The 18,987-nt window shown below is 41.1% G+C and overlaps 1 protein-coding gene across 2 annotated transcripts; it reads right to left on the bottom strand.

The window, feature by feature from the left end:
* Positions 1 to 1,401: 1,401 nt before the first annotated feature.
* PPWD1 (peptidylprolyl isomerase domain and WD repeat containing 1) lies at positions 1,402 to 18,922 on the bottom strand. 2 transcript variants are annotated; one of them, XM_051643345.1, is made up of 11 exons: positions 18,802 to 18,922; positions 17,337 to 17,439; positions 16,598 to 16,698; positions 15,203 to 15,323; positions 11,248 to 11,695; positions 10,501 to 10,691; positions 9,827 to 10,016; positions 8,655 to 8,836; positions 5,967 to 6,048; positions 3,020 to 3,202; positions 1,402 to 1,996 (listed from the first exon to the last, which is right to left on the bottom strand). In XM_051643345.1, exons 1-11 carry the CDS (start codon positions 18,920 to 18,922, stop codon positions 1,853 to 1,855), a joined length of 1,866 nt encoding a protein of 621 aa, XP_051499305.1. In that variant the 3' UTR covers positions 1,402 to 1,852. The 2 variants fall into 2 exon arrangements, with proteins under 2 accessions (XP_051499305.1, XP_051499306.1); XM_051643346.1 differs by lacking the exon at positions 18,802 to 18,922 and adding an exon at positions 17,904 to 17,933.
* Between the last annotated feature and the right edge of the window lie 65 nt (positions 18,923 to 18,987).

Here is an 18,987-nt window from a genome sequence, read left to right as displayed (position 1 = left end):
GAAATGACTGCCATCATTTATTTTGAGTACTTCAGTAGAAGTAGTAATGTTTGCAGCAGTTTGGGAAAAAATTAAGCCAGGAACACACTGCCTAGGCTAAAATAACGAGAAAGCTAATGTCGGAAGAAAAAAGCATTATTGGCAATGCCAAACAAGTTGCACAGGAATGTGTACACTGTCATTCCATGAGCTCATCATTGGTATTGGACACAGAAGCCATGTTACACAACCATTTTTAAAGGACAGAGCTAGATTATATACCTTGTTTATAGCAGACAGTATCATAACTTTATCCAGCTTTGGGGATAAACTTTCAGCAGGGCCTGTTGTGATAGGTCAAGGGGTAGTGGTTTCAAACTAAGAGGTTAAATTCCAACTCAATATGCAAAGAATTTTTTTACAAGGAGGATGGTGAAACACTAAAACAGGTTGTCCAGAGGTGGTAGATGCTCCATCTCTGGAAACATCCAAGGTCAGGTCAGATGGGGACTCAGAAACATAGAATTGCTCAGTTTGGAAGCAACCTTTGAAGATTGTGTAGTACAACCCCCTGCAGTCATCCGGGACATCAGCTACATCAGGTTGCCCACAGCCCCATCAAACCAGAGGCCCAAGGCAGCAGTGTGCTCAGGGGGCCAAGAAGGCCAACAACATCCTGGCCTGCATCAGAAATAGTGTGGCCAGCAAAGTAGGGAAGCCGTCATCCCCCTGTACTCAGCTCTGGTGATGCTTCACCTCAAGTACTGTGTTCAGTTTTGGGGCTCCCCCACTAGAGGAAAGACAGGGAGGTGCTGGAGAGAGTCCAAAGAGGGCAACAAAGCTGCTGAAGGGTCTGCAGTACAAGTCTTATGAAGAGCATCTGAAGGAACTGGGGTTGTTTTGTCTGGAGAAAAGGCTGAGAGGAGACCTTATTGGTCTCTAGAACTACTTGAAAGGAGGTTGTAGCAAGGTGGGGGTTGGTCTCTTCTCCCAACTAATAAGCAACAGAGCAAGAGGAAATGGGCTCAGGTTGTGCCAGAAGAGGTTTAGATTGGATATTAGAAAGGGGAATTAAGCACTGGAATAGGCTGCCCAGGGACATGGTTGAGTTTCCATCCCTGATGGTGTTTAAGAGACATGTAGACATGGTGCGAAGGGACATGATTTAACACACTGGACTTGGTAAGAGTTACATTAATGGCTGGACTTGATAATCTTAAAGGTCTTTTCCAATCACAATGATTACACAAGATGAAAAGTTTATTTAATACTGTGAAAAGGATTAATTAGATATGTAATAGGCAAATAAACATGAAAATGTTACAAACTACCCTGATTCTATTTTATAAACACTATCATGAGACACAGTGCAGGGTTTTATCTTCAGTTTTGCATAAGAGAGATGCAATAAAAACAGCAGACTTTGTAAGAAACATGAGGTGCATTTATTTTCAAATATAAAATTATGAGAAATACAGAATTGGGCAGTTTAGGTACATTAAAAATAGTAGAACTGGAAATTTCTCTGTCCTGGCACTTAACTGTCTAGGAATTACCAATTTCTGTCCTTTTGTCCTGGTTTGAGCCAGGATGAAGCCAGTTTTTCTTTTGCTGATTCCTTTTTTCATTTCAGTGAGCTTTCTTGAACTAGCAACTGCGTGTTCTGCTAGGTTGATAAGACACTGCAATGTTTTTGTAATTGCTGGGCCCTCAAGGTCGTGCCTTTGCTCTGCCGGCTCAGACACTACGGGGGCAGTCAGCAAAAGAAAAAATGGCTTCATCCTGGTTCAAACCAGGACACCTTTCTAGGTTCATTTTTGGGTCCCACGGTGCAGAATCTTTTCTGCTTCACCTGGAATCTTCAATTTCTAGCTTACTTCACTGTGATATTAATGATGCTGATATCCTCATAGGGTTTGTCAGTCTTGGGATTTACTTTTACATTTGAGATTCTCTGAACGACTTCCATTCCTTTAGTTACCCGTCCAAACACACTGTGCTTGTTGTCCAACCATGGCTGTTTTGAGGGCACAGAAGGAGAAAGAAAAAGCATATTAAAATAGAAGACAGCATGTAGGTTAGGCACCAACCAGAAAGAGATTGACTTAGAATAAGTGAACATGGAAACGTTTTATGTGTTAACTACAAAATTAACACGGTGTACATATTAGCATGTAAGTAAATACTAGAGTGTAGCTATTACATATCCATATGCATTTAAACTCACTTTTCAATAGTTTTCTTAAAGTACTACAAATGTCAGCTTCTAGCAATGCAATAGCATTTCAAAGTTTATTTAATGAGTATTCTTAGTTCACAGAAATGCTGCTTCAGTCTATTTCATGTTATTTTCACAGCCGAATTGTTAGTGCCAGACCAGAATACTACTTAATTCAATGTCATATTCATACAGTATGTCCAATTAACAATCTGAATAAATGCACTGATATAACTTACAAAACCTCAAAATTATGGTAGATGGGTGCTTTAAAAAAAACACGTGAGATTTTGAAGTAAGTGCTACAAGAATGCACTCTGTAAGTGCTGACTGTAAGGATTTGTTTTATATGTTAGATTCACATACCAAAATTCACATTCCACAGGCCCTGAAATTGTACACAGATCAAAGGAAATCTTCACACCTGAATACTGGCTTCTTTGTACAGCTATCATTAGGCAATATTAAGTAGTCATCCTGGCATCATATCCAAAACTTCAAACAACCTAAACAATAACTAGATTTCCATCGAGTTTAAAGTATTATATCCATATAAAATACTTCAGTAAAATGCAATTGCAAACATGTCTGATTTACCAAGAATTTGATGTTGCCCTTACTCCAATTAAAGGCAAAAAGCCTTATGATCACAATTGACAAAAATACTTCTCTATTTCATAAAGGATTGTTTCAGTTAAGCCTTCACAGGATACACTGTTGTGTGTAGTATTAGCAAGTAACACTATTATTTAGTGCATCAGAAAAAAAAATACTATATAGTTGCCATCTTAGGCCTTAAATCGAGCTTTTAATATTACTTACAGTTGGCACTACTGTTATAAAAAACTGGGATCCATTGGTATTTGGTCCTGCATTAGCCATACTGAGCGTGTATGGTCTGTCATGTCGTAAAGTTGAATGAAACTCATCTTCAAATTCTCCTCCCCAAATACTTTCACCTCCCATTCCTGTACCAGTTGGGTCACCAGTCTGAATCATGAAACCCTACATAGAAGTTAAATGTTATTACACAGGATAATAATAAGCAAATATAATAATATAATATATTATATAATAAATATAATAAGCAAAATAAGCAAAAATAGTTTATGCCAGGTGACATTATTTTCAATCTTCAAGCCTTTAAAAAAAATTAGTGGGTGTTGTAATGATTGGAGGCTGTCTTGGGCAAAGGGATCATGAAACAATAGGATTATCAGTTCTTTGAGAAGTAAGATGTGGGCTCAGAACCCTGGACTTCTGAGGGCAGACTGAACTGTTCTGGAGACTGGTTGAGACAGTCCCCTGGGAGACAGTCCTGAAGGACAAAGGAGTCCAGAAAGGCTGGTGCTGTTGCAGAAGGAAATCTTAAAGGCACAGGTAACAGGCCTTGTGCTTAAAGAGGAGCCAGGGGGTAGTACGACCAGCCTGGCTGAGCAGAGAGCTTTGGTTGGAACTCAGGGAAAAAAGAGCTTTCATGGCCTTTGGAAGAAGGGCCAGGCAACTCAAGGGGACTACAAAGATGTTGTTAAGCTATACAGGGAGAAAATCAGAAGAGCCAAAGCCCCACTAGACCTTAACATGGCTACAATAAAAGTGTTTCTATACACATACAAGCAATACAAGGAGGGCTAAGGGGAAGGCCCATCCCTTGCTAGATGCAGGGGGAAAGACAGTGACAAAGGATGAGGAAAAGGCTGAGGTACTCGAACCTTACTTTGCCTCAGTCTTTAGTAGCAGAAACGGTTGCTCTTGCGGTACTGACCCCTGAACTGGAAGACAGAGACAGGGAGCAGAATGGAGCACCCATAACCCAAGGGGAAATGGTCAGTGGCCCGATACACCTCTTAGATATGCACAAGTCTATGGGTCCAGATGGAATCCAACCAAGCATACCAAGGAAGGTGGCTGAAGTGCTCACCAAGCCACCTGCCATCATCTGCCAGCAGTCCTGGCTAACCAGAGAGGTCCCTGTTGGCCAGAGATTGGAAGATGTGATGCCCATCTACAAGAAGGGCTGGAAGGAGGATCTGGGGGACTGCAAACCTGCCACTCTAACCTTGGCACTGGGAAAGGTCAGGAAGGGGATGGAGCAGATCATCCTGAGTGCCATCACATGGCACATACAAGATAATCAGGTGATCAGGCCCAGCCAGCGTGGGTTTATGAGAGGCAGGTCCTGCTTTACTCATCTGATCTCCTTCCATGACAAGGTCACCCACTTAGTGGATGAGGGAAAGGCTGTGGATGTTGTCTATGCAGACTTCAGTAAAGCCTTTGACACTGTTTGACACAGCATTCTCCTGGAGCAACTGGCTGCTCATGGCTTGGACAGGTGTGTGCTTCACTGGGTAAGAAACTGGCTGGATGACTGGGCCCAAGAAGCTGTGGAGAAGGGAGTTAGATCCAGCTGGCAGATCTTCACCAGTGGTGTTCCCCAGGGCTCAGTCCTGGGGCCAGTTCTCTTCATCAGTGTTGTGGACAAGGGCATCAAGTGCACCCTCAGAAAGCCTGCAGATGACACCAACCTGGGTGGGGGTGCTGGTCTGCTTGAGGGTAGGAAGGTTCGACAGAGGGATCTGTGCTGGCTGGATGAATGGGCTGAGGACAATTGTATGAGGTTCAACAAGGCCAAGTGTTGGGTCCTGCCTTTGGGTCCCAACAACCCCAGGCAATGCTACAGGCTTGGGGAAGAGTGGCTGGAGAGCTGCCCGAAGAAAACCTGGAGATATTGGTTGACAGCAGCTGGATATGGGCCAAGAAGGCCAACAGCATCCTGGCCTGCATCAGGAATAGTGCAGCCAGCAGGACTACGTAAGTGATCATCCCCTTGTACCCAGCACTGGTGAGGATGCACCTCGAGTACTGTGTGCAGTTCTGGGCCCCTCACTACAAGAAGGGTGAAGCATCTGGAGCACTGTCTTACAATGAGCTGTTAAGGAACTGAGGTTGTTTAGCCTGTAGAGTATGAGGCTGAGGGGAGACTTTATTGCTCTCTACAACTACCTGAAACGAGGCTGTATCGTGACAGGTGTCAATCTCTTCTTCCAAGTAACAAGTGATGGAGCAAGAGGAAATGGCCTTAAGTTGCACCAGGGGAGGTTTAGGTTTTGGGTATCAGAAAAAACTTCTTTACTGAAAGGATTGTCAGGCATTGGAACAGGCAGTCCAGGGAAGTGGTAGAGTCACCATCCCTGGAGGTATTTAAGACATGTAGATGTGGTGCTCAGGGACATGGTTTAGTGGTGGACTTGGCAGTGTGCTAGCTTAATGGTTGGAATTGATGATCTTGAGGTGTTTTCCAATGTAGGAGTGTTAAAATGCTGTGGATAAGGGACAAAGCATTCAGGGCTTCTTTAAGTGATTATGAAGTACTTGTGAAAAAAGCTTACTCACTGCTCCTGCTAGTGAAGGACAGAAACCTAATTACATCCTCCAAACACTTAAGCTGTATCTTGATTAAGGTCCCACTGAAGTAAGAAGCCTTACAAGAAATGTCTTCTGATATGAAACAAAGTCTTAATTCACAGAATATTTTTGAAGTGATCTTTCTCTCAATTTTCAGATTTCTTCCACCTTGTCAGTAGCAGGACAACTATTAAACAAGTTCAGTGAGAAAACTGTTCAGAACCTAGAGTTGTTCAGACTTTACAGGGAACTGAAGCCATTCAAGAAATCCTTTGTGCAAAAGGGAAATGAAACAATTAACAGAGAGGACTGACCAGAAGGGTACATTATCTAAACCGAAAATTAACATTTTACAAGTTACCTTGATGATACGGTGAAATATGTGTCCATTGTAATAGCCATTTCTGCTGTGCACACAGAAGTTTTCCACAGTTTTGGGGCACCTAAAATCATGTAACAGAAAATACAAGCTACAATAAATATTTTCATTATATGGTGGCAAGGCTATAAAGATTTCAGCTGAGTCTAAGATACTCCCGTACTGAGCAGAGTTTCAGCACACTGTAGAAAGGGCTTTCATCAAATAAGGAAAAAACAAATCCTCATCTCCTGCAAACCCAGAGCTGGAAGCAAAATAAAACTGAGAGGCCTACAAAGTTGCATGTTTACACAGAAAGTAAATTAAACACAGCAGTGTTGATAATACAGGGATATTTTCATTCTGCCTGAGCAGGGCTTACACAGCACTGTGGCCTTTTCTACTTCTCCTGCCATCCCACCAGCTAGTAGGCTGGGGGTGCCCAAGGAGTTAGGATGGGACACAGCTGGGGCAACAGACCCGCAGCTGATCAGGAGGCTTTCCTATACCATATGGCCTCGTGCTCAGCAATAAAAGCTGCGGGAAGAAGGAAGAAGGGGATGTCTGGAGTGATGGTGTTTGTCTTCTCAAGGAAGGGTTACATGTGATGGAGCCCTGCTTTCCTGGAGATACCTGCCTGCCCATGGGAAGTAGTGAATTAATTCCTTGTTTTGCTTTGCTTGTGCATGTGGCTTTTTGCTTTACTTTTTAAACTGTCTTTATCTGAAGTCATGAGTTTTCTCTTTCACCTTTTAAATTCTCTCCCCCATCCCACTAAGTGAGTGGCCATGTGGTTCATAGTTGCCAGCTGGGATTAAACCATGACAGTCAGGAATCAAATATATTTCCTCAAAGCCCAGTTCAAGGCACCACTGATTAGATGTTCCTTTTCCAGCTTTCTGCTTACATTTTACAAAATCAATTAAGAATGTATGCCTTCACAGGCAGAAAGTTGTTCACTCTTTTGCCTCTACGAATCTATTAATATATATATGTGTCCATTGTTGCATACAAGAAGTAAAATCTTAAAGATATGTTGTAATATTATAGAACTTGCAGTCAGCAAAGTCAATTAACCTCCTCTGAAACAACTAACAAACACTGTTTTGAGCGGGGTGAAGAGGTGCAATGTAACTGTTGATGGAATGAAAAGGGAAAATAGCTAAACAACCTCTTCACCTTTGTGACTTGATGTTTTTTACTTCTGAGAGATTACCTCCCAGAGTGAAAATTCTTTGCGATAGCTCTTCCACTAGTTTTATAAAATTGATTATTTACCAGAATTGACAGGCTTAAGCCAGCAAATGAGAAAACAGTCGAGTCCATAGCTGTAGAGTTACTTTAGCTATGATGTGGAACTTGGGCTTAGTGATATTCTGAACCATCTTGTGAAACAAGAATGCCAATGGCATAACTAATGGTACAGACAAGATGATAGTCCCAGTTCCTTCTGAGCAGTACGTAGTCCTCCACAACTTTATTCCACAAGCACATGGCTGAAGATCTAAAGAGCACACAAAGCGACATCCTATAGGTTCTTCTTTAATTTTTTAATCACATTCATCTTAAAAGAGATTTTAAATTCAAAGCTCAGCTGGGAGGAAATGCTAGAACAAGAAAGGACAAACCTAGCAATAATGAAGCCTGGTAATACTGTATTTAATTGAAAACTGCATGCAGAACATTGCAGGGAAGCACCTAGCAATACTATGCATGCAAAGTCAGTGACACATTGACATGAGAATTAAAAGTAAGAAATTATGTAGCTTTTCCTGTCACTCTCTGGAAAGGGCTGTACCATTACTGCAACCTATGTGCTACAACTGTGAGTTCCAGAAACCAGAACTTGATGCAAGGAAACATTGGTGAAGAGAGCAGTAATAGACTAGCAGCCCTACAGGGTAGAATTGATCTTGTGTTGCCTTCCCTGTGCTTATAACAAAACATGAACTTGTTTTTGGAGAACCATGGACTACCCTTAAATGGTTTTAAGTTCCAATGTATAATAATATATTAATTTACTATTTCATAACAAAATATTTGCCTATATTTGCATCACAAAGGAGAGATGCTGACACTAAAGATAGCAACTGTCATGCATAACACTCTTTTTAAATTTATATGCCTGGTTTTGGGTATACACAGCTCTAGTATTACATGCTGGTATAAATTTCATCTTGCTCTTACAGGAGCTGTAACAACATAAAATTAGTACAATGGCCACATTTGGAAGTTGCAAACTGCACTATGCTTCTGCCTGACACAAACCTTAATTGCCAACATGATCATTCTTTTTCAAAGCAGGATCAAACAACAGTGCATTACAATAATATGGAGCATACACAGAGGAGCATCATGACCTATCCACATCTGCTGTTTAGAGAAATAACAAAAGTTAAGAAAGGAACAAATCCCCTGAACCAATAATGAAATAAAAGCAAACATCATTTATAAAACCCCCAAACATCTTCCCTCAAGTGTTATTTGGTCCTATTTTTACCCTACTCTATTTGTGTTTTTCAAGAGTCACATTCCTAGCTTTATGCATTAAGAAACTCTCAGGAAACAAGGATAGTAGTAAAAGGGGAAGGAAATAACTATTCCTAGCTTGAAATTAAGTCTTTGGTATTATCACCAAAAAGCACAGAAGGAAACAAAAATGAAATAACAGAAAAACTACCAAATACATACTCAACAGGAAAAAGCTTGATATGAATATCTCCCATGCTTGTGTGGATGATGGCACTGTCTGAAACTCTTTTGGGACCTTCTGCCTGAGTGGCTGCCATGACCTCCTCTTTAGAAGGTTTCTCATTAAAGACATCTCTGTCAGAATCCGCACTCTTCGTATCTTCTGGTTCACGTTTAGTAAACTGAAGAACAAAACAACACAAGATGAACTGGTTTTCTTTCCCTTGCTGTACACACTGCTCTGCACCCAAGCCACCGATGTCATCATTCAACCTGCTGAACACCCAACTAGATTTGAAATGTAGGGAGAGAATTCATAGTCTATCTCTGCATTTCAGTGTTGTGCATTACCAGCACTTCCACAGTCACAGATTCCAGTACAACAAATCCAAGTATCTCTCTATAATCTGTTTTCTTTAAACTTCCTCCCCTTTTCAAGTCAAAGTCAAGTAGTTCAGCATCTTTTCTTTAAGAGTGAAGACTATCAATGCGTTCCATTATATTCTACCTTAAAGGTATAGAAAGTATACTGTCTGCTCCAAAAGAAAACATGAGCTAATTCAAGCAAAAGTAATGACAGGCTGATCTCTAACCTCTATGGTGGTCACATCCCAGATCAACAACTAAGTACTCTGGAATTACTTGTCTGGTTTATGCATTGCACCTCACCTAAAATTTAAAACATGAACAGGGGATAACTCCCAACATCTGTCTTCTATCATCTGTCTCCTATCTATAATGTACTTGGTGCTACCAAATCCTGATGCTGCTCTGAATTTAATTATTTTTATGACATATTTTGTACAGTTAATTATTTTTTTCGTTATCAGTATAAGGTCTAGTGAGGTTTTTAACATGTTCTTCAACTTTTTTTTCAACTAAAACAAGAGCATATACCCTTCTCAGAGAACTATAATTTACATAGCCAAAAAACATCCAAGTTTATTACCTGCTCGAGCTATAATGAAAAAAAAAAAAAGAACTACAAGGCAGTTTCTACTCAATTTATAGAATTTTTTCTAGAATACACTTGCAATATAAAGGGACTGCCCTGGAAAAGTTGTGTTCACAAATACTCAAGACAAAAAGTACTAGAAGGGTGCAAAGAGAAAAATGACAGAGAGAACTCATCAATACAAGAATGAAGTTATTTAAACAGAAACCACACATACCATGTAAAACCTATTTTTTTTAAAAGCTGTGCATATTACTGTTGGATCTGCCTGGATATTCTGGAGAACAGGATTTTCAGATGCCTTCATCTCTATAGTGATTGCAGCACGATGTTTCTTTGCTACTCCTTGGAACAAAGCTAATTGCATCACTCTGATGTTCTCTTGTTTTCCCAAGATACGAACACACCTGAAATACAAGACATAAAAAGGTGTAACTATTGTGAGCTGCTCACAGTCAGATAATGTCTCCTTAATCACTGCAAGACTCACAGCAAAATTCCAAAACCTTCTCAAAATAATTTATTGATTATTTTTATTATGCTTCTCTATTCCAAGTTGCTACATAATTTACTAGTTAGCCTCCTTACATGATAAAATCCCAAGTGCAAGACCCTCATTTACTTTATGTTATCACATCTGGTCAGCCAGTGATGAATCAATTACACATTTTTACTATAAATATGCTTGCCATATTTTCTCCTCATTTAACTAAGCTTTAAACTGCAACAACTCACTACTAAGAATCGACTATCAAATTTAAGGTCCCCAAATAACAAAAAAATAGATCAGAGACCTCTCAGTCATATAAAGTTTTAAATGTACTACAAATGTGACTGAATTTAGACTTCCAAACAAACATACTTATCTCAATGTGTGTCATTGGAACTTACCTGTTAGTCTCCACATTTATGACCTTAATGCCCAACATTGTTCCATATAGAACGAAGTGTCCAGTTTCATCAAAAATTATATTAATTAATCTTACTGCATCCACTTTCTCCAACTCACGCTCAACTGCCATACGTCGGCCAAACTCCATGTCTGGTAGTTGCTGTCTCATCTGTTGAAGTTCAGTAAACATCTACAGAAGAAAGAAAAAAATAAATCACTATCGTATTAACATATTTTAAACTTCTGATCCAGCAAAACATTGATCCAAACACAGAACACAATCAAGACTACTCCACTCAAATTTAACTGAAGAATTAAAATAAATACAAGTAATACTCTAATTACCCAACAGGCATATTGTATTACTAGGCTTAAGCAAAGAAACTGTGTAGCTGTCTAACAAAGTTCTTAGAAGATGACGAATTTAATTCACTATTTTAATATTACTTGAAATAGACATTTCCTGCAATTGCTTTCTAGTAAAAATACATCCACTAGTATGAAAATACAGGTGAATATCAACAGCTCAGTTTCCCTGCATAACTAATGTAAATGAGTAACAATTAATTCTGGGGCAAAGCAAATCAACAAGACACAAGGAACAGAAAACAGAAAACCTTTTCTGCAAGAAAAATAGAGCAATGAAGCTCAGCCTTAGGAACAGATTATAACTTAGGTGAATGTGCAGGTAAATAAATTCAAGTAGAGAAAAAGCCTCAAAAAAAGAGAAGGAACACCAAACTCACACTCAGAGATTCATCAAAGACTCTCATGAGCTTCCCCGTCAGAAAACGGAAAATTCTGACTTTTCTGTCAGACCCAAGTGTGGCCATTTTCTTGCCATCAGGTGAAAAACTTATACTGGATGGGTAAGCCTTGCATTTGGCAAATTCGTATAGATCGGTATCTGTTTTGTACTCCCACGTCACATTCTTGGGAAACTTATATTCATGAGGAGTACCAGTCCAGTACTCGATCATTCCAGATTTGTCAGAAGACACAACTACTTTGTAGACAGGGTTCAACCGTATCTGGGTAAGTGAGGATGTATGGAGTTTATCAAAAACATGAAGTGGCTGGTTATTTCCTCGTCCATCATAGATGAATATTTTTCCTGTGCTCTTCTCAGATGTTGCAACAGAAGATATGGCATCTCCAGGGCAATATACCCATTCACATTGGCCAGGGTAGTAGCTGCAAGAGTGGAAGGAGATTTAAAAAAAAAAAAAAAGAGAGAGAGAGAGAAAAAAAGTAGAAATCAGGTGTTACTTAGGTAAGAATTGAATTATGCAATAAACTTGAAATCAAATATCAGACGCAAATTTTGAACTTTATTTACTAGTCTTGCTAATATCTGTCTTGCTAAAATTGGACAGCGTTATAACCCATCTAACTCACTTTTTCCATATTGTTTTATGAAGAGGCTAGCAAAGGTAGAAGGCAGGCATATGTGGGAATATAATGAAAGATCGGCAAGGACTGTAAACACACTCAAGTGGCTTGCAGCTGCAGTGTTGAAAAACACATCTATCATACTATTAATCTTGTATGTCAGTCTTGTGCTTGACAAGTAGAACATCTGTGTTTAGATAACACAGACCTGTGATAGACTCAGAGACACTGTATCAAACATGCCTGAGATTCCTGCCCTGCTGTGAGAAAGATCAAAGCACAGCAGAAAGCTGTGCCTGGGAAAATCCCTGATGTACAAGCAAAAACAGCAGGTTCAAATTCTCTCTCTAGCAAGGACTGAGCTTGGCAGTGCCTGCATTCTTGTGTGCCTGTCCCCTGGGTGCTGCCTTGGACATCCCCCAGTTTGCAAGGTAACAGAAATAAATGTACTCTTTGCATTTCATCCATGGCTTTGTGGTGTCATCTTGCACAGTAAAAAGAATAAGGATGGAAATCCAGCCAAATAGCACCGGTGGCATTAATAACCACTACTCGTGTGACTCAAGCACCCCATAAAGCAATTTAAGTAAAATTAAGACAGTTGCCACACATTCAGTAAGTGTTCCAAATGTATTTCAGAAGGAACCAAGTTGATACTACCAAAAACATGCTCTACGATCATTACGAGCTAGAGATGTGGTCGATGTGGCAGTAAGCAATGATTTTCAGAACCAGAACTCAGAAATTAAATGACAGACCACAAAGAAATTATAGTCTCCACAGAAAAGTCATATTCAGTATCCTTTCACAAACCAAACTAACAGATACTGAAGGACTGACAAAATGACAGACACTAATAATACAGGTTTTCAGTGCCTCTCTGGTAAAGATCCTCATAAAGAGAAACACAACCAGAAGTTTGTATCAAGTTAGTGACAATTAAAATAAATACATAAATAAGTAAGTGTGATGCCCCATTGATCTATATATCATTATCCAAAGTTTTGGCAGACATAGCCACTCTTCTGATCATGGAAGCATAAAGCATGGGGATTTGCAGACAGCCAAAGTGAGATTAGTTAGAACTGAAAGGAACGGAAGCACTTTGAGACAAACCCAACCAACCATGCAACATACCAGCATACAGCTATCACAGCAGGCAATGCAAGATAATGTGAGCTGAAAAGATTAGATCCTACATTAACCATTGCAAGCCAAAGCAAACAGTAATGAAAAAACATCTCAGGCATATCCGCAGAAACTACCTGCTCAACATATAGTAATGCACAACACAGAGCAACAAATACTAAGTTTTAAAAGGTTATTCAGGAGCAGCTGTACACAGTTCTCTTCTTCATTAAAGAGTTCACTTCCAGTAAAACCCAATTATCTCTGAGAAACACATTTGGGGAGAGGAGGGTCTTGACTGTCGAGAATGAAAAAATTTTAGGATAAGTAAGTAATACTATACAAAAATGCTCTAAGTAGCATTCTCTGGGTATCCCTGAGGTAAAGTGGTTTTAAATTCTAGCTCAATTTTCCCTGAATTCCCAAAAAAGAGCACCTTTTACTATCACATCAAATGAAGCTTTTCTTAAATTCTTTTTATTTCATCCTATAATTTTACCAATTTTGCAGGGATAATATAGGGCTCTGAAGTAGAAAAAAAAAAAAAGAGCAACAGCAAAATACAGAGGCTAACTGGATTTTTTACACAGCAGACAGCCAAGAGGGAATAAATTCCTATAGGCCAAGTACATTATCTGGAGGATGACACTACAACTGTAAGTAGAAAAGCAGGTAACAAACTTTTATGCAGGCCTTCTGAAAAGCTTGCTTTGGGGTGGTTTTTTTTAAGTTTATACCTCTATTCAGTTTCGCAGCTGATCCAAAATTGTAGACTATGAGGAATAAATGTTCCAGCTTTATAAGACTTGTGGAAACATCAGTATTTCTACCATCCTTCATACAGCATTTGATGATCCTCCAACCCTCCAAACACACCCTTGTAATGCTATGGGACTTGCTTTCCTCACATACTGTTATACTTGCAAAAATATCCATTTCTATGTCTCCCAGATTCTCTACATACTGTGTAACTAGAGAAATCCTACAAAAGCAAGACTAAGGAAAACAAGAACATCATTTCTAACAGAAGAAGGAAATTTCTATTCCTATGACAGCAATTAAGACAACACATACAGGCCAAATTCCTTCTCTACTTAACTATTAGTTGGCTGTAATTTTTAAATTCAGCGCCAAAAACCAGAAAAAAGCATGCCAAGAAACACTGAGGCCCATGTGAACTTCAAGTTGCCAAGTGCAAGGCCATCCACCTGCAAAGGGGTAATCCCTGTTATCAGTACAGGCTGGGGGACAAAGAGATTGTGTAACAGCCCTGTGGAGAAGGACTTGGGGGTACTGGTGAATGAAAACCTGTACATGAGCCAGCAATGTGCACTCACAGCCCAAAAAGCCAACTCTGACCTGGGCTGCACCAAAAGAAGTGTGACCAGCAGGTCAAGGGAGTTGATTCTGTCCCTCTGCTCTCATGAGACCACACCTGGAGTGCTGTGTACTGCTCTGGAGTCCTCAGGGCAGGAAAGACATGGAGCTGTTGGAGCAGGTGCAGAGGAAGGCCATTAAAATTATGAGAGGACTGGAGCACCTCTCCTGTGAGGAATGGCTGACAGAGTTGGGGTTGTTCAGCCTGGAGAAGAGAAGGCTCCGGGGAGCTCCTATAGCAGCCTTTCAATACTTAGACGGCAGCCCATAAGAAAGCTGGAGAGGGACATTTTACAAGGGCGTGTAGTGATAGGACAAGAGGTAATGGTTGTAAACTGAAAGAGGGGAGATTTAGACTAGATAGAAGGAAGACATTTTTTATGATGAGCATCGTAAAACACTGGCTTAGGTTGCCCAGAGGGGTGGGAGAAGCCTCGTCCCTGGAAACATTCAAGGTCAGGTTTGCAGGGGGCACTGAGCAGCCTGGTCTAGTCAAAATGTCCCTGCTCACTGCAGGAGGGTTGGACTACCTGACCTTTAAAGGCACCTTCCCACCCAAACCATTATATTATTCTGTGAAAAACACTGACCTATTCCACTCTTGTATTGTGCATGGAAAATCATATGTTTCTGTTCAGTAGGGCCGTCTCTAGCCACTGGATTCATTTTGGATAATGCAACTTACTCAGCTTCAGCTCATTCAGGGGAAAATAACAAACCTCAAAAAACACCAAATTATTGTCTTATCTCTTAGCAAAATGGTAATAATCCCAAACAAACATTCTCAAGAACTAAGTAACTTACCCAAGTTTCAGCATGTTGATCATATCAAAGTTGACCACATCAAACACCTTCATTGCTTTGTCATCTCCAACTGAACAGAATAACGCCCCTTCTGAACTAACAGCGATACTCTCAATAACACCTATTAAAAAAGTTAGCATATTACTAAGATGCATGAGAGGGACATAATTCATTTCAGTGTTCCACAGGAGAAAACCTGGAGAGGTATAAACCTGCTTTTCAGCTGTTCCTCCACCTTTTTGACTTCAAAAGCTACCTGACTTTAATTAAAGAAACAAACCAAAACAAAACCCAACAAAACCAACACTTTGTATCCTATCACAGGTATCTAATAATGAACTACTTACCACTTAAATAAATGAAAGATTATAATTGCAATTATTTTAACTTAAAATGTTCATTTTTTTAAAAAAAGCTGAGAACATCATTATGATATGGTAAAAAATTATGTGCTCTTTAGGTTGATTCTCTCAAAAGAGAAGAAAAGCAATAGAACTTTACAGACTACACAGTCCTGCTATTAAAACTCACAATTACTCTGCAATTGAGTCTTTTGTAAGTTTTTCACAATACTTACTTTTCCTTGCTAGGCTTTGTTTTCATATTTCGTTTCTGTATATAATGAGAAGCTGATACTTAAGATAAAGAGCCCACCATAAAATTTTTTTCTAACTGAAAAAGAAACAGTACTTTTGCTATCTATTATTACATATTTTTCTCATTGTAACAATCTGCATATCAAACTGGTTTTATCCCTTCAGGCATTTAATAATTTCTAACAGCAATGAGAATCTCCTTTCCTGTCCAGTCTATTTAATGCTTAGTACAGTACAGGTGAGCTATGTGTACCTAACTAAAAAAATAATTATTATTAATTCTTGATTGCATTTCAGCTTACAATTATGACAATGATGCAGAATTTACTCTACAGCTGCGATAATTCCAGGTGAAAATAAATTTTTTTTTCCATACTGCAGGGGGAAAAAAACAAAACATAACAAAGATACTGGATGAAGGTAACCTTACTTAAAGTAACAATGTGTTAAACTTCTCCAGATTTCATGAACGCTGTTATGTAATTTGTTCGCTTATTTTAAAATAAACAGTTTCTTCATGTCCTAGACATTCTCCCCACAGGCAGAGCAAAGGAGGTTAGGGATCTATGCAGGAGGAGTCCCAAGTGTTTTATTCTCACCCTATCTCTCCTGCAGTTTGGGAACAAAACATAACAGGACAGAAGAACGACTGAAGGTAGGCAGATATAATTTAATTCCTGATCGTAGTAAATTAATCCCAGAACTAGTCTCATCTTTATCTGCACTTCCTCTTCAAACAACTAAGAGCACGAGGAAAGGAAAAAGTGGTCTTTCAGACAAAAAAAAAGCAACTTCTCACCCAGGTGACTTCGGAAGTGTTTAACAAACTCAATCCCTTCTTCTATTTTTTTCCAGAATTTTACATGTCCATCATGACTGGCTGTTATGATAAAATCTGTTCTAGAATGAGAAATTAAAAGAAAAAAAGAAGATACACATATTATGCACATTCCCACCACTCTGGGGCAGTAATTTGCACTATAATTAACATTGTCTAGAGACTGAACTTCAAAGAAACTACTGTGACAATCTGTCTGAATGAGTCCTATCACTCTCCTATCACTCCTGGAAAAGCAAATAAGTATTTTAATGCACTCTGGATTAATCTATGAAAAGTCAATAGCCTGAATTGAAGAAATACATAATACTTTATCTTTTAACTACGGACATTTTACTTCTGTTTTAGGTCTGGTTTCATAGTAGTTACTATTTACTAATGTGTGTGTGTGTGTATAAAGAAAACAAGAAAGCCATCATCTTGATCTGTGCAGTTCTGCTCAATCCTATTTTGTTCAAGTGCAATTAGTTGCTATTACTGCTATATATATTGCACACTGCACTCTCTTTTAGTCTATTTAAACAATTTTATCTTGCTTCTCAGCAAGTCCTTTCCTTTGAATACAGTTTTCAAAAAAACACCTTAAAATACCACCTCTGGACATAGTAACTTTTCATTATTAAACTTTCACAATGAAAACTTCCTAGCATATACAAAAATGACATGGCAATGAGATACAATTGAGGAAAAAGACACTTACTTTGTACACGCTACATGTGTAATGACATCTCTGTGCATGTAACTGCGTTCATACATCGAAGCACACGGTAGGTTTTCAAGATAAACATGTTCAAATTCAAGAACTAAACAGAATAAAAATTTAAATCAGGATTTTATTTTTTTCATAATGATCCATCTAGCTTCTGTTCTCCCTTCCTTTCCCTTGAATAGCTTACACCCACCCAGTCAAGAATATGCTACAATTTTATGCAAGCATAGTAAAAAGGGTTTCCATTATGGCTCTGTTTTCAGACTTACATATTCTTTACAGACTAAAGCCACTAAACTCTGCTTTAAGCTATAAAATGCCTCACTGTAAAAAAAACATAATGCTGGCTGAATGTGTAAAAGGATTCAAGACCAAAGTTTTTAAGATACTGCCAGAAAACAGAAGGTCAATATCCATATTGTTGTTAGGAGATTCAAGGTCCAACAGTGGTGTTATGGATCAATTCTACCTGCTAGCACCTTCCTATTTCCCTGTTTAACTTAGTCACCGAAAGTAACCTAATGTTCTGCTTTTGCCTCCTATTTTTTGCACGCTAACCTGCGCAATGGCTTTTGTTACTGTGCGGCAGGTTCCACTGAACACCTGTTGAAGGTCGTTAAGCTCATCTTTTCATGACAATGATCCACAGAGAGAGCTGCGAGCTGCCGGACACACACACATCACACTTCAAATTAACAGCCTCGAGGCTCCTCCGACTGCTCCAGCCTGGAGGCCGTGCCCCGGGGGCAGGCAGCGCCAGAGGGGCAGGCAGAGGGGCAGGCAGCGCCAGGGGGGCAGGCAGCGGGGGGCAGGCAGCGGGGGGCAGGCAGCGGGGGGCAGGCAGCGCCAGGGGGGCAGGCAGCGGGGGGCAGGCAGAGGGGGGCAGGCAGAGGGGGGCAGGCAGAGGGGGGCAGGCAGAGGGGGGCAGGCAGAGGGGGGCAGGCAGAGGGGGGCAGGCAGCAGGAGCAGGCAGAGGGGCAGGCAGAGGGGCAGGCAGAGGGGCAGGCAGCGGGGGCAGGCAGCGGGGGCAGGCAGCGGGGGCAGGCAGCGGGGGCAGGCAGAGGGGCAGGCAGCGGGGGCAGGCAGCGGGGGCAGGCAGAGGGGGCAGGCAGAGGGGGGCAGGCAGAGGGGGCAGGCAGAGGGGGCAGGCAGAGGGGGCAGGCAGCAGGGGCAGGCAGCGGGGGGGCAGGCAGCGGGGGGCAGGCAGCGGGGGCAGGCAGAGGGGCTCCAGCAGCGCGGCCGCCTCATTCCGCGGCGTCCTCCCCTCACAAGCAGAAACGCGATGTCTCTGGTCTACGGTTCCGCACCCGAGGGTCCCTCCACAGCCCGCACAGGTACCAGGCACCGCGTCAGGAACCCCCTTCCCGCCGTCCTCCCCCGCACCCCAGGCCGGCACCGCCATGCGGCCCTTCCCCAGGGAAGGGGCCGGCGGGCAAAGGCTCCGCTCCCTCCTGACCTCTCCTCTTTTTCGCCTGCACGGCTTCCCCCGGCAGCGGCCCGACCCAGCGCTCCTGCTCCTCCTCCTCGCTGCCGGCCGCCGCCTCGGACGCCCTCCTCCTGCGCTCCGCGGACGCCATGCTGGCCACGTCACTGCGCCGCGACCCTTCCCGCCCCGCCCGGTGCTTCAAACCTGAGGGCGGGA

The sequence above is a fragment of the Apus apus genome, chromosome Z (genome assembly GCF_020740795.1).
Source record: "Apus apus isolate bApuApu2 chromosome Z, bApuApu2.pri.cur, whole genome shotgun sequence".
Taxonomy (NCBI): domain Eukaryota; kingdom Metazoa; phylum Chordata; class Aves; order Apodiformes; family Apodidae; genus Apus; species Apus apus.
The sequence above is the reverse complement of the archived record's forward strand: the minus strand, read 5'-3'. Positions and strand labels throughout refer to the sequence as shown.

What these genes read in the sequence shown, in the direction of transcription:
- PPWD1 (XM_051643345.1), bottom strand. Translation starts at nt 18,922, where the DNA reads ATGGCGTCCGCGGAGCGCAGGAGGAGGGCGTCCGAGGCGGCGGCCGGC. An exon ending in TCTTTGATGAATCTCTGAGT is followed by an intron (nt 10,692 to 11,247) that starts GTGAGTTTGGTG and finishes TTTCTTCTGTAG; the next exon opens with ATGTTTACTGAACTTCAACA. An exon ending in ATAAATGTGGAGACTAACAG is followed by an intron (nt 10,017 to 10,500) that starts GTAAGTTCCAAT and finishes CTTGTATTTCAG; the next exon opens with GTGTGTTCGTATCTTGGGAA.